Below are 13,320 nucleotides of genomic sequence, written 5' to 3'. Positions count from 1 at the left end.
GGCGGTGAGCGGTCGGAGAGCTCGTAACGAGCACGCGGTGCCTGACACGCAATTGTGGTCGTTCTGGAGCTCTTTGCAGCTTGTGGCCGAACTAGGTCGCTTTGGCCCGTGAAATGCCCCTAAAATTCCTTGCGCTGCAGTATGCCTTTTGGGCAGGTAGGTATTGTTTTCCTTTGTATAAGGTGCATGGAAGATGACGGCAAGAGTATATCATCCTATAATTGAGAATCCTATTTGTTTTGAACTCAAATACTAGCTGCGCGTATGACTGAAAGACAAGTGGGCAGACAGTCTATATTTTATTTTATAAGCTGTAATAAGCCCTACGAAAGATAGGGGTGATCTGGGCCAATGATGATGATGCGAATAACACAACTGCGTTTCTACAACATTCTTACACCGTTATCAACAGGAACCTAGGAGCACAATCGTGAATAGTGTGAGCCATTTTTTAAATAATAATAATAATAATAATAATAATAATAATAATAATAATAATAATAATAATAATAATAATAATAATAATAATAATATTTAATAATAATAATAATAATAATAATAATAATAATAATATTAATAATAATAATAATAATAATAATAATAATAATAATAATAATAATAATAATAATAATAATAACGTTTATTTGCATCAAGTAGAATACACAAGATGCAGGAGGCCTGCAGAAAAAGCTGTCAAAGACAGCTTGATGAGGCCGCTGGCCCCCTTGTACACTGGTCATTTCACAGCGTCGCCAAAAACAGGAGGCCACAGAAGAAATCTAAAGTCATATTGATACGCACTGAAGCATGAATAACATCAAGCATGAAGCATAGTAAACATGAAGCATGAGAAAAAAAACTTATCAAAACAGTCGTAAACTGTATAGCACATCAATCTTGGCCAATGTCTTGGCCAATGTCGCTCTAAGCTTCCACAATGCTCCAAGCAAGGTGTAAAATGGAGTAGATTAAAATGCATCATCGTCTTCAAAATTAGCTGCAGATTGACGGTGAAAATGCTCAAGGCGGAGGTGGTGGAATGTTTACGTGATGTAAAAGCTTAATAACCGCCTCTGGCACTATCTTGAAAGGAGCTCCGCTACTTGCGGTGTCCATGGTAATTTTTCTGGGCTCGCATTCATAATGTCAGGCCATGTGATGCCTATATGATACTACCTACGGCGCCGATTCTTGCAAGTTCATGCTCGTGTGCCTCCCGCCCTTCGACTTTTATTATTTTTTGTCATGTCATACAAAACTCAAATATCAGCTTGTCTAGCTGAAGACATGTAGATGCAGAACGAAAAATAAGATTGTTCGCAACTCTTCCGCATGCCCTAAATTTTTCGCATGCTTCTGGGGCGCCTGGTTGGCGTTGGCCATATAGGACTACTAGTCGGCGCTGATATGACAGGCCAGGTGTTCTCACCGCTTAATAGCGCACTAATATAACATTGAGATACTGAATATAATCAGAGTCAGTCTCCATATATGCGTAGTCGAGATGCACCTCTTTTCCTCTCGCACTAAGCATCCTCGAACATAGCAAATGCATTGCCTGCTGTCGTACTGAATTAAAAGCACTGTTCTTAATTTTTCGTTGCCTGCCGTTTCGAAAACTATGCCTACTCTACTATGCTAGTGCAAGGATAAATGCCATAAAGCGCGCGCTCGGCCGCAACGACAGCCGTCTTGGCGTGATTAGTGCCTGGTAAAAGCAACGCCCACCTTGAAGTAAGAGCGATCCGAGTCCGCCTCGGCGTAGTAGACCGCTGACGAGAAAAGGATGACCCCGATGAAGAGGAAGAAGATGAGCAGGCCTAGCTCCCGCATAGATGCACGGAGCGTCCGGCCCAGGATCTGCAGGCCCTTGGAGTGGCGCGACAACTTGAAGATGCGAAACACGCGCACCAGCCTGATGACCCGAAGAATGGCCAGGCTCATGGCCTGGTTCGAGCTCTTGTCCGGAGGCAGGAATCCGGGCCCTTCGCGCTCCCGGGCGATTACGGTGCCGAGGGTGATGAAGTAGGGGATGATGGCCACGAGGTCTATGCTGTTCATTACGTCCTTGAAGAAAGCTATTTTGCAGGGGCAGGCGCAGAAGCGCACGAACAGCTCGAACGTGAACCACACGATGCAGCAGGTCTCGATGAGGAAGAACGGCTCGGTAAGCTTGGGCACCTCGTCTTCGACCACGCGGGTCATATTGTTGCCAGCAGGGAACATGCGGTAGTGCTTGAACTCGGGCAGCGTCTCCAGGCAGAAGATGACGATGGACAGTAGGATGACCACCACGGACACGATCGCCACTACGCGGGCAGCCTGCAGGGATTAGATTGCGTGGATATCAATAGGTGTGGATGCATAGACGTGAATGAACGAGCGGATGGATGTGTATAGATAGGTGTTATAAGAATATTTAATGTGTGGATTAGTCAAGATGAATGTATATTGGATGGATGGATGTTGATGAATCAATGTTAGTGAACGACAAAGGATGGACGGACAGAGAAATGGACACTAAAAACGTTCTCATTCTAACAAATGGTGGCGCGTCCCCCAAGAATCGGTACTTTCTCTTTACATTCATATAACAAAATTTTTAAGCTTAAAGGCTATGGCGTAAAACTCACCATTTTAAACTACATGTTTCACTAGTTATTATAATAAATTCTGAATATCTTCTATTCTTCTGCGCTGATTTAAAGACACTCACGCATTATTCAAACACTTCTTACTATCCTCTACAAGAAATACATTCGCGCTGCCTCCTTATCGCCAAGACATAGGGCTTCAGGTATTCTAATTGTCTAATAATTGTTCCTATGCGCCAAAGAATGAGACCGAGAAGGAAGGGGACATCAGAATGGTCCGCGTTTCTCCTCTCCTTCTCAGTCCTGATAGCGCTAGTGAGCAATTATAGATCATCACTAACTTGCCCAATCTGCGATTCCTCTATGATGTGCCTGCCGAGGAACCGTGCTCCCATCGGAGCTCAGTTTCGTTCATGCACTTGCATCCCAGTTTACACCAAACACTGATGTCAGTCAACAAAACAGCAACAAAGACATCAAATTGATTGAGCATGCTCCTGGTGCAAGTGCTAAAGGAACCAAACAGTTTTGTTTAACAAATATGCCTATCTACTCGGCGCCATATTTTCAGCGTGATTTATATTCTTGTGGTTCTTCGCTATAATGTTCTTATACTCTCGGATAGAGGAACCGATTTAGGTATAACATTCGTTTTCATCGGTGAGCATACCTGTATTAACTGCGTTTTACTTTTGTACCTAATTTCTTTCGTATATGTACCCCATCTATCGTGTAATACCTCCAACACTACCGGGGCCTTTAGAACAATAAACTGAAGTGAACTGTAGATAAAGGACTAATTCGATAGACATGCGTTTTATTTATCGCTCGTTTCCAGCAAACCGTGTAGTCACTCGAAAAAAAAAAAAAAATCTTATTTCAGCACTAGACGTTACGGCCAGCAAAGCTGGTCTGTTCGTTCCGCCGCGGAAAGTAAACACATTTGCGGTGATACTTATTTTAAGGCTCACTCACGAGTGGAGTGAGCAGAGATTACTGACAGAAGAATGTAGCCACGAAGTGTCAACATATATGTAACTAGATTTGTTATCATAACTGTGACGTAACCATTGTTTAACTGTGTAGCGTTCAGAGTGTGTAATACCATTTCCCTTCACATTTAGCATCCACTTGCTAATCAATTTGTTGGATAGCTCGCGACAGAGAACAGACTACGTATGTACCTCCTACTACACACCGCGTCTTCTTAGTGTAGGTGTCCACCGATAAGTGAGACAGACACTGCTCTGTTTTTATTTTTTTTTTTGCTCCAAAAGGGAAACCAAGCAAACATATGTAACATTGTGTAAACTCCGTGCCAGTCTCTTATTGCTAAACCGCCAGTACAGCCATGCGAAACAATAACTGATATTGTTTACACACGTCTTAATCGGGTTAAGCAAAGGTAAATTCCGGAGAATTTTCATTTCAAGGTCAGACAGGCACTCGCACACACAATGCTTAGGCACCCGAACTGAATCGCTAGCTTTTGCATAGTAAAGATGGTCGCGGTAATTTTCGATACACAACGCAGTATGCCACGTATGAGCTTGTATACGAACCAACTGCGTCTCTCCCAATTTTCCGGACTTGGATGCGGAGGTACCAAGGAGTAAGGGATTCGTTTCGACTACTTCAACATTTTTAGTTTTACCTCTCTACCTGAAAATGCTGTCTCTTCCGTTTGTTTCGCAACATATAGTGCCTTCATCCGTCTTTAATACGAAGTAGTCATATTGCTTGGCAGAAATATATTGCACTTCCCTTTCCATTATTTATAGATTTTTTCCACGAAACTACTGCTTTTGATAATGCCTAATGAATCGCTAGTATTTATAATTGATACATATTTTGTGTTCGTCGCTCCTTTTTACTTTCAATGCGGCCCACTTAAGCATCGATCTCACCAGTGCCCATCGTTGGGCATTGGGAGTTTTACTTAAAAGCGCACTGTTCGTTCCCGTCGGGGGATCTGCTCTTACCTGCGAGCTCTCCGGGTATTCGAAGAGCAACCAGATGCGTCGCTGTAGGTCTCGTCCCGGCAGCGGCCTCTCCTCCTCCTTGATGAAGCCCTCGTCCTCGCGGAACTTGTTGAAGGTGCCCTCGCCCAGCTCGTAGAACTTGATCTCCTCGGCGAACACGTCCAGGGGAACGTTCACTGGTCGCCGAAGGCGGCCGCCGCTCTGAAACATAGAGAACACCGCTCTCGGTGTGTCGGGCGCACGGGTACATTCTGTTTGGCCACAATGACCGTCATTGGATGATAGATGAACACTGTGACAGCAGCCCTCGCGGCCGCGCACATGGCACATGGCAAATTCCAAAGCATTGTTAAAAACTAAAAAGAAAAATAGAAGATTCAAGCACCGTCAGCCATAAGGGAGTAATTACTCCCTTATTACCCGTTATGTCTGCGTAATTTCTGTGTAATTTTCTACACTTCCATTGTATCAAGTAAGCCATTGTGAAAAGTTGGGGATTGGGGGAAAGTTAATTGTCGGGTGAGGTTATTCGCGGCTTCCCTTCCTTTTTGAAGGAGTCTCGCCGCCGCTGTGGGAGCGGCAAACTGGGAGATGAGTCCATCGCCGCTCTGTAGGCCCTGGACTTCCGCAGAGATTTTTCGGGAGTGTTAGTTTTGGATGCCGGCGGACTCTCGCTGACAACCATATCCTCCACTGCGGATGTGGAGGATATGCAAAGTCAGACAGCCGGAAATCCGGATTTGCCCAGGACTGCAGTAATTCTCTCTCTGAGAAGTGAACTTCATCAGTGACAGTGAACCTTTACCTCTTTCGACACGCTGGTTTAGAGCGGGTCACACTTAAAACTTCAAGGATTTTCTGAGTTTTCGCGTGTGCAGGACACCCCATGAAACACGGTAACTCGAACCTCCTTTTAGAGCGTTTCGCACTCAAAACTTCAAGGCTTTTTCTGAGTTTTCACGTGTGCAGGACACGACTAGTTTTTTTTTTGTCTATGATGTTGCCTTTGATGTACAAAAATTAACTAATTCCTCTTCAAAAAATTACAGATCGGTTTCCGCAAGTATTCAGAGAATGAAGCACTCTTAACAACACTTGGATTTTCATTTTAAGTTGTATGTCACCAATCGATTTAATTTTTATTGACTAATTCGCAGAGGCTTCAGCCCTTTTATGGGGCAGCCCCTTTGTGCATACTTCAGCCCCTTTATGGGGCTACTGTTCAGTAGAGGCACCGTTTTAAAAGTATGGCAAACGTAATCGTGGCAACCGAACTGAGTGGTAAAGTTGTTGATGACCTAAAGAAAATATGGAAATTAGCAGCAATGAAAATTAGCAGCGGGCTCATTTTTCATATTCCGTAAGTAGGATATCAGCGATGCCTAGGTCTGGCTGAGCAGACACCTGCCACGCACATTGACGGCATGGGAACACGTAGAGGCTTTCACCTCCTGCAAAACACAATCTGAAATAAAAGAGGGAGGGAGTGTTTACCTGTATAAATTGTCAATTTAGCTACAAGGAAACTTAAGCGTGTACAGAACAGACTTCGCTGTTTTAAAACCATCGGTGACATCATGTTATACGGAGGTCATTGACGAGATGATGGGGTATCTACCTGCAGCAGCTATTGCATGTCTATGCCGCAAAAGGAATAGGCCGAACATTATATAACGCCACAGCGAGTTCGGCTAAAATAATCACTGAAAATTATCAAAAGTGGCTAAAAAAAGCCCGCAGTACCTGACAAAGAGGAAAAGCAAGAAGAGGAGGTTATGCCAACCACTGCGGCTCGATGATGGTACACCGCCGGGAACGTTTGCGCAAAAAGTCACAAAACCAGCCACTCACTACATCAACTAGCATTTAATTGTTCATTTAAAGCTAAATATTTCTCACTCCCCGGAACCTTAACTTGAAAAACTTTGCATAAACATCGTCCGGAGCGGCCATCATCGCAGCGGTATAGCGCATAATATATACTCGCTAGCCGCTCGGGTGAAGGGTTCCACTAAGGGGAGGAGGTAGAAACGCCGGCGCTGCTTTCCCATTTTGGCCGACAGGGACGCTGCTTGTTGCAGTCAGCGGCCCTGGCTTGCTGCAGGCTATCTGCAATTGCATTGACCCTGTCTTGTGTTTGCGAGGCGATTTGTTGACGCCTGCGCTGCTATTTGGTTTTATTTGTGTTGTTCATTAGGCGTGTGGAAATAAAATTAGTGCCATCTAATAACGATAAATGCGAAGCATCAAGGTAGAGAGAAAAACGCTTCATTCCGCTGTTTAGGAGGGACTGCTGGTCGAACCCGCACAGAGTTTTTATGCTCTGTGCGCGTTCAGACTCTTCAGAGTCTCTTGTGAACGAAAGAGAGCGGCTAATAGGGATGACCTCGTTCTGAGTGCGACATGGACTGTCTGATTTAGCGTTCTGTTGTGTGTAAGGGAAACTGAACTAAATTAGAAATTCCGTGTTTGACATTTGTCTGAACGGCTGTGTTTTTGTTGTGCTGAGTACTCATTGTTGTGTTGGCGTTTGCATGTGCTGTGCTCTATGTGCTTTTGTTATTGTTTCTACGACTAAGTTGTGAAAAGTCTCATCTCTAGGGACCACTAAATATTTATATCTCTAAACAATTTTTTTCAGTTATTATACACTTCCGTGCCTTGTATGCTTACACTGTTAGAAACTCTTAGAAGCAAGTTGGAACGTTTTCATTTAATTATTATAGCCGCGGCTTTTGTGCAGCGTGTGCTGTATGCTTTGTAGACGAAAATTGATGATGCAATCAGATATGTTTTTTGTTCTTTTCTTTTCACGTTTTACAAGAAGAAACGCTAAGCTCGTAAACCATAACATAAAAACTACCCCAGCATGAAGCGATTGATCAGTTTGTCTGAGCCCAAGATGTAACATTCAACTAAAACACAATGATAGTGAGTTATAATCAGACTGTTCGTGTCTATTGCTAGACGCGATCATTGAAGCCCGACGCTTTGATGGGAATGAGAAAACGTCTTCATACTTTTTATTTGCATATACTCATACGCGATGCTATTAAGCATCGACTGGCTCCACCGGTGTAGCTCAGCGGGTGAAGCACTCGACTACTGATCCGGACGATGCGTGTTTACCGAGTCCCTCATAGCCCGAGTCAATTTTGGACAATAAAACCCGCACACAAAAATCTAACTTCGCCTGAATAATTATCGTGGAAAGTTAGCGTCGCAAAAAGAATAAGGAAGACGGAATCAAGACGCATAAAGAGGAGGTCATGAGAGGGCGCTGTCATGTCGTCTATATATATATATATATATATATATATATATATATATATATATATATATATATATATATATATATATATATATATATATATACATATATATTTTTACTCTCCAAAAGTTTTCACAATATTCAAGGGACACTAAAGACACCCAAAGATGCTATGAAAATCTAATAAACTACGTTTGGCGACACTGTCGCCGCATATCCGGAAGCAAAAAATCGAATAATTGCTGAGATATGCGCGAAGTTGAGGTTTTCTCTTGTTCCTGCCGGTCGAATTCAAACTATTTCCTCCGACTACGTAGTCGGGTAGAGTGACGCACACTATGACGTAAGTGGAGACTCCTTGATTGCTGGCGAGCCGGCGCGGCCCGCGGCGTCAAGCATCCCTCAGGGGCCAACATGGCAACAGCGTACTTGCAATCGACCACCGGCTCACAATAAGTGACGGTCACAGCCGAAATACATAAAACGATGGAGAGAGTAATTTACCGAGCGATGGACCCATAAAGGAAGAAGAAAAAAAACAAAGCGCTTGCAATGCACAATTCTCTACGTGTTTCTCAAGCTTTTGCGCTCCTTCGTGCACTGCGTATAAACAAACCGAGCCCTCGGTCATCGCAACGCTTTCCGAAATGTTTACATACTAATAACATTTAGTTACCAGCTTAATGGTGTCCTCGCTGCTGCGCTTGCCGGTTTTGAAGCTTCGTCGCACTGTTTTTCTTCAGTGTTTGTGCTACAGCTCCGTGTTCAGAGAAAGTTACGTCCACGGTAGCACAGCAAGACCGAAGAGCCGGCGCCCCTAAATTTGCCAGCGCTGTGACATTGCACACGTTAAAATGGTTCCAGTGCGCAATATAATACGCATAGACATCCAGAACATTAATTGCAAGTCGTGAGAGCAGGCAGCATGCTCCGATGGTCAAAAAGTTGTAATTTGGAGACCGGCAGCAATGGCCTGTACACCTCGAAACATGTTTCATTATAAATGCGACGGTGACATATTACGCAGAAATATTTCCAGAGTTCCCACGACTCGGCGTAGCTGAGTGGTTAGTGCCGAACGTTGCGGAGCAAGCAGTGCTGGTGGCGGTTTTTTTTTTTCTTAATGTTTTTACTTTTTATCCCAAGCCCTTTTTTCGCCGGGCGACCAGCGCAATAGGCGAGGATGCAATAGGGGAACAATGCCATTTGGAATAAGATCGACACTCTCCTTGGTATGAGCGGCAAGTCTGCCCCTTTTATTTACGATGCCTGCAAATAGCACGTTGGAGCTCTTGTTGCCAAGTGTGTGGGACAGATGTGCCATGATTTAGTGAACAATTGAATGATAATGCGTTCTTCCTTCGGCACTTAGCATATGTATGTTTTTCGTGGCGTACGTAGCTGCAGTCGAGTGGTCAGGTCAGGGTTAGCGGGAGCTCGCAGTCGAAGTGGCGACGGCTGCGATATGCTGGCTCAGAAGTGTGAACGAAGGAGCTTGTCAGCGGCAGCGGATTTCGCTCGCTCGCGCCTCCGAATGTTCAAATGTGAACGAGCCAGGTGTATCTGCTGCTCCAAGCTCGTAATTCAGGCGCTGAAGGTCCAAATTTGAAACTATCCGAGCACGCACGAAGTACCTGAGCCGGAACATAACCGAAACCGAAGTGGACGCCGCCACGTATATATTTATATTTGCCTTGCAACATTTACGTTGCCGTTTCGTCGTCGTTTACGTGTGATAAAAGCATGTTATCATGTTCGAGACAAAACTTACTAGAACATTCAAACGGGCAACGTAATTCGCATTTGTCAGCCTCCGTGATCCCTAGCGCGTCACGTGATTTGTAGTTGCGAGTTTCGGCTGCGGCGGCGATACCTGTATTGCTGTTCTTCCTCTTTACTACCTTATAACAGCTCTGTTTTCAGAAAGAGCGGATTTTTTGTGTAATCAGGAGTCGGTATTCCATCGATACAAGCCCACTTCAGTTTTATCTTCAGTGTCCCTTTAAACTGCCTAGCCCACACGAATGTACTGACCGATGCTGACTTATATATATATATCAACATCGCATTCGAGACGGTGCAACTACAGAAGCGTCGACATGAATGCAAAGCCGTTGTTATGACTATTGCAAAAGATGGGAATGCTGTTGGCGAATAACAGTGTTACACGGGCAATTACGTTTGCCATGAACCCGTTTCTGCTGGCGTACGTTCAAAACGTTTCCTGGAACTTCTGGCGCTTTATCGGTTGAAGATTTTCTAGGGACAGTGCTGGGCCGGCATGTTTGCATCCAGCCAAGACAGTTTGCAGACAAAACATTTTCTCGGACCGATAAGAAAGAGAGCATTCATGGGCAGCGAAAAGCGGAGCGCACGTTACCAACGCCGGATTCCGGACCGCCAGTGCAATGTAGTGGCACCTTAGCAATTAGCAGCTCAGCTGTATGACGGGAAGGCATCAGCGTGGTGAACAAGCGAACGTGCACTGTCGGCACACAGCCAGATATAGGTCGAAAGCACTAATCCGATGGTTCAGAGCCTAGCGAAATTGTGTAACGTTTGCGTGTGCGATCGTAGAGCTTTCACACTAAAAAAAAAAAAAAAAAAATAAGCCATTGGAGTAGGGTTAAACTATACATCATTCTTTTTTTCGAAAATCAGTACGCCATGTAGGAAGGTACTACATGGCGCACTGAGTAAGGCATGGAAGGTAACGCCCCCTTTTTCCAAGCGGAGGCGTTACCAAAATGACTGCTACCGCAGTTGGCAGGCATGTGGCGTCCGCTCAAATAGCGCACCTGGTAGTAGTAGAGGATGGCGTCGAAGCTGGGCCTGTTGCGGTCGAAGAAGTACTCGTTCCGCAGCGGGTCGAAGTAGCGCAGCCGGCGTCCCGGGTCCCCGAGCAGGGTGTCCGGGAACTGGTGCAGGGTGCGCAGCTGCGTCTCGAACCGCAGCCCGCTCACGTTGATCACCACCCGTTCGCACAGGTCGTGCTCGTGCGGGATGGGCTCGAAGTTGCCGCCGCCGCCGCCGCCGCCTCCAGGGGGCGACACGATGCTGCCGACGCCGCCCGAGAGCGCCCCTTCGCAGCCGCCCGTCGCATCCTCGCTGCTCAGTTTTGGCAGGGACCTGCACGTACCAAAAAGCAGCCACGGTCAGCGAATGGTAGGGCCGGAAAGAAAATTGAGCTGAGACAATTAGGACCGACAACGCTCATGAGGGCGAAAACTCGATTTCGCGATGCGCAGTGACAACACCCGATTCCCTCGCTTTCTGTAGAATCAATTGATAATTTTCAGAGTAACGCGAAGGTCCAATCGCGTGCTGGCCACCATGACCAGCGCGGCCATGAAGCTTCCAATTGCTCGAGGCGCATTTCTGGCGTGGCTATATCCAAGTCAAACGCAAAAGTGATTGAAGAGCGCCGCATCTACTTTACAAACAGTAGAATTTGCGCACTGTGAACGTTAAGCTTGTATGGAAGGCAGAGCGGCGGTCTGCATGCGGATCATTCCAGTCTTGCCAAAGAGCTCTATCGATCAATCCGCCACCCTGCTATTCTGTTGTGATTTTCGTGGTACTGTAATCACTCGCGTTTCTTGCATTCCTCAATTACCGCAGTAAATGATGACACTGAGTGATTCTCTATGGCGATGCAGATGCCAACTTACTGTACATCGTCGCACATTTTCGCGCAAACTTTAACGCAAGATCACTCGTATTTGCTTGTTAAACATCTTTAATGGCGCACTCAAAATCATTAACATTTATCACTCATCGCTAAGCATTGTTACTCGTTTCTAGTCAGTTGCGGTCATTCATGTCGTCGTTTGAACAATTTCTCGTTTCGTAGTCGTGATGAGTCATGCCTAGTCGTTGTAATCATTAAAATTCATGGCTAAGTTTTATTCGTTTCCAGTCAGTTGCGTCCATTCAAGTCCTCGTTTGTCATATTGGTGGTTTCGTAGTCATTACCAGTCTTGAGTCATGCCTAGTCATTTTACTCATTTCCAATCAGTTCCGATCATTTCAAGTCATCGTTTGACATATTTGTTGCATCGTAGTCATGATGACTCATACCTACTCATTGTAGTTATTACCACTCATAGCTAAGAAGTTTACTCATTTCCAGTCAGTTGCGGCATTTACAAGTCGTATTTTGACATGCTGGTCATTGTAAGTCTTTATTCATCATTATTGGTTATTAGCACTAGTCATTAAGGATATCAATGTCTGTTTGTAACTTTTATACCTATCACCGTCAATTGTTTTCATACTTAATCCGCTCCTCACACGTCCGCTATTAGCGAGCGACACATTAGCGCACAGATGCGATGCACAGATCATGCGCACATATTTTCGCTAAATGAGCTAGCCTAGAAAGGATTTCGCCTTAAAAATCTGTAAGGACTAATGCAGGTTGCTGTAGCCGAAGGCGCTGTAGCCCAGCTTTCTGCCGCTAAGCACTTACAAGAAAAACAAACGCGAGCAAAATATTCAGACGCGAAATACAGCAATCTCCGCACACGCACTGCGATAAAAGGCGTCTACGCTGCGACTTTTTGGAACATTGATGGCCAAAGCGGGTCGCGGCGCACCAAGTGACCCATGCTGACCAAGCGGTGGCGCAGCGGCACGGGGAAAAGAATCGCGGTACTCTGAAAAATTATTGAGTGACTCTAGCTTTCTCACGTGGTGCGCGCCACCACGTGTCCGGTAGCGCGATGCTCTCTGTACGCTTTGTGCTTCTCTGACGGCACCCTCTTCACTCATTCTACTCCTCTCACGGCGCCCACTTCAGTGGCCATGCCATGTATAGACGACTAAGACGTGAAACTAAGATACATGCGTAGTCGATTCGAATAATTCTGTAAACAAGCCGCCAACTTGACTAACTGTTGCATGCCTGCACACGAACGGTTGCGTTATAATTTGATACGAAAGAGGGCAAATCTTGCGTCGCATGAAGGTCTGTTAGTTATTCCGTACTGACAAATGGCGCTACCGAAGCGACAGGGAGAGTGAAGCCCCGCCACAGGTAAATTCTTTGTGCATGCCGTTGCCCCACTCGTCGCTCCGATGACTAGAAAAAAAGCTGTCTGACATCATTTTATGGGTACATTGAGTGTTGAGAATAACGCTAAACGGAGTTTCGCGTAATGAGGGTAGCAAAGATATCACCATAAAATTGTAGGAAAGGTAAAAAGAGTGGGTAATAGGAGGTAGAGACGGCTGCTTGCGATGGAGTTATTTCGTCCAGTTATGTGCGCCTGACAGCACAACGTTGCCGCTTGTGACGTCACTGCGTTCGAGCCAACCGGCGTCGCGCGTTTCCGTGGCTTAAGTAGCATATGTTTTGAATCTGCCGACCAGTAAGAATGATATTCAGCTGTACAGGACCAAACAGAGCGGACAGCTAGTGGCAGTGGGATACGGTAGTGTGATCTGCCATGTTTTGTGGCTGGGGATGAGC

At 45.4% G+C, this 13,320-nt stretch overlaps 1 protein-coding gene across 1 annotated transcript in view; it reads right to left on the bottom strand.

Annotated features, from left to right (window-relative positions):
• Sh (Potassium voltage-gated channel protein Shaker) overlaps positions 1 to 13,320 on the bottom strand; it is a 64,577-nt gene that overhangs the window by 31,189 nt on the left and 20,068 nt on the right. The window contains exons 2-4 of the mRNA XM_084600441.1: positions 10,646 to 10,976; positions 4,577 to 4,777; positions 1,729 to 2,322 (exon numbers count right to left, since the gene is read on the bottom strand). Coding sequence (XP_084456567.1) covers positions 1,729 to 2,322; positions 4,577 to 4,777; positions 10,646 to 10,976 — 1,126 coding nt within the window. The remainder of the gene's footprint in view (positions 1 to 1,728; positions 2,323 to 4,576; positions 4,778 to 10,645; positions 10,977 to 13,320) is intronic.

This window comes from Amblyomma maculatum, chromosome 4, assembly GCF_055883805.1.
Source record: "Amblyomma maculatum isolate TAMU_Amacu chromosome 4, ASM5588380v1, whole genome shotgun sequence".
Classification (NCBI taxonomy): Eukaryota; Metazoa; Arthropoda; class Arachnida; order Ixodida; family Ixodidae; genus Amblyomma; species Amblyomma maculatum.
Note: the sequence above shows the minus strand (reverse complement) of the source record. Positions and strands in the feature narration are given on the sequence as shown.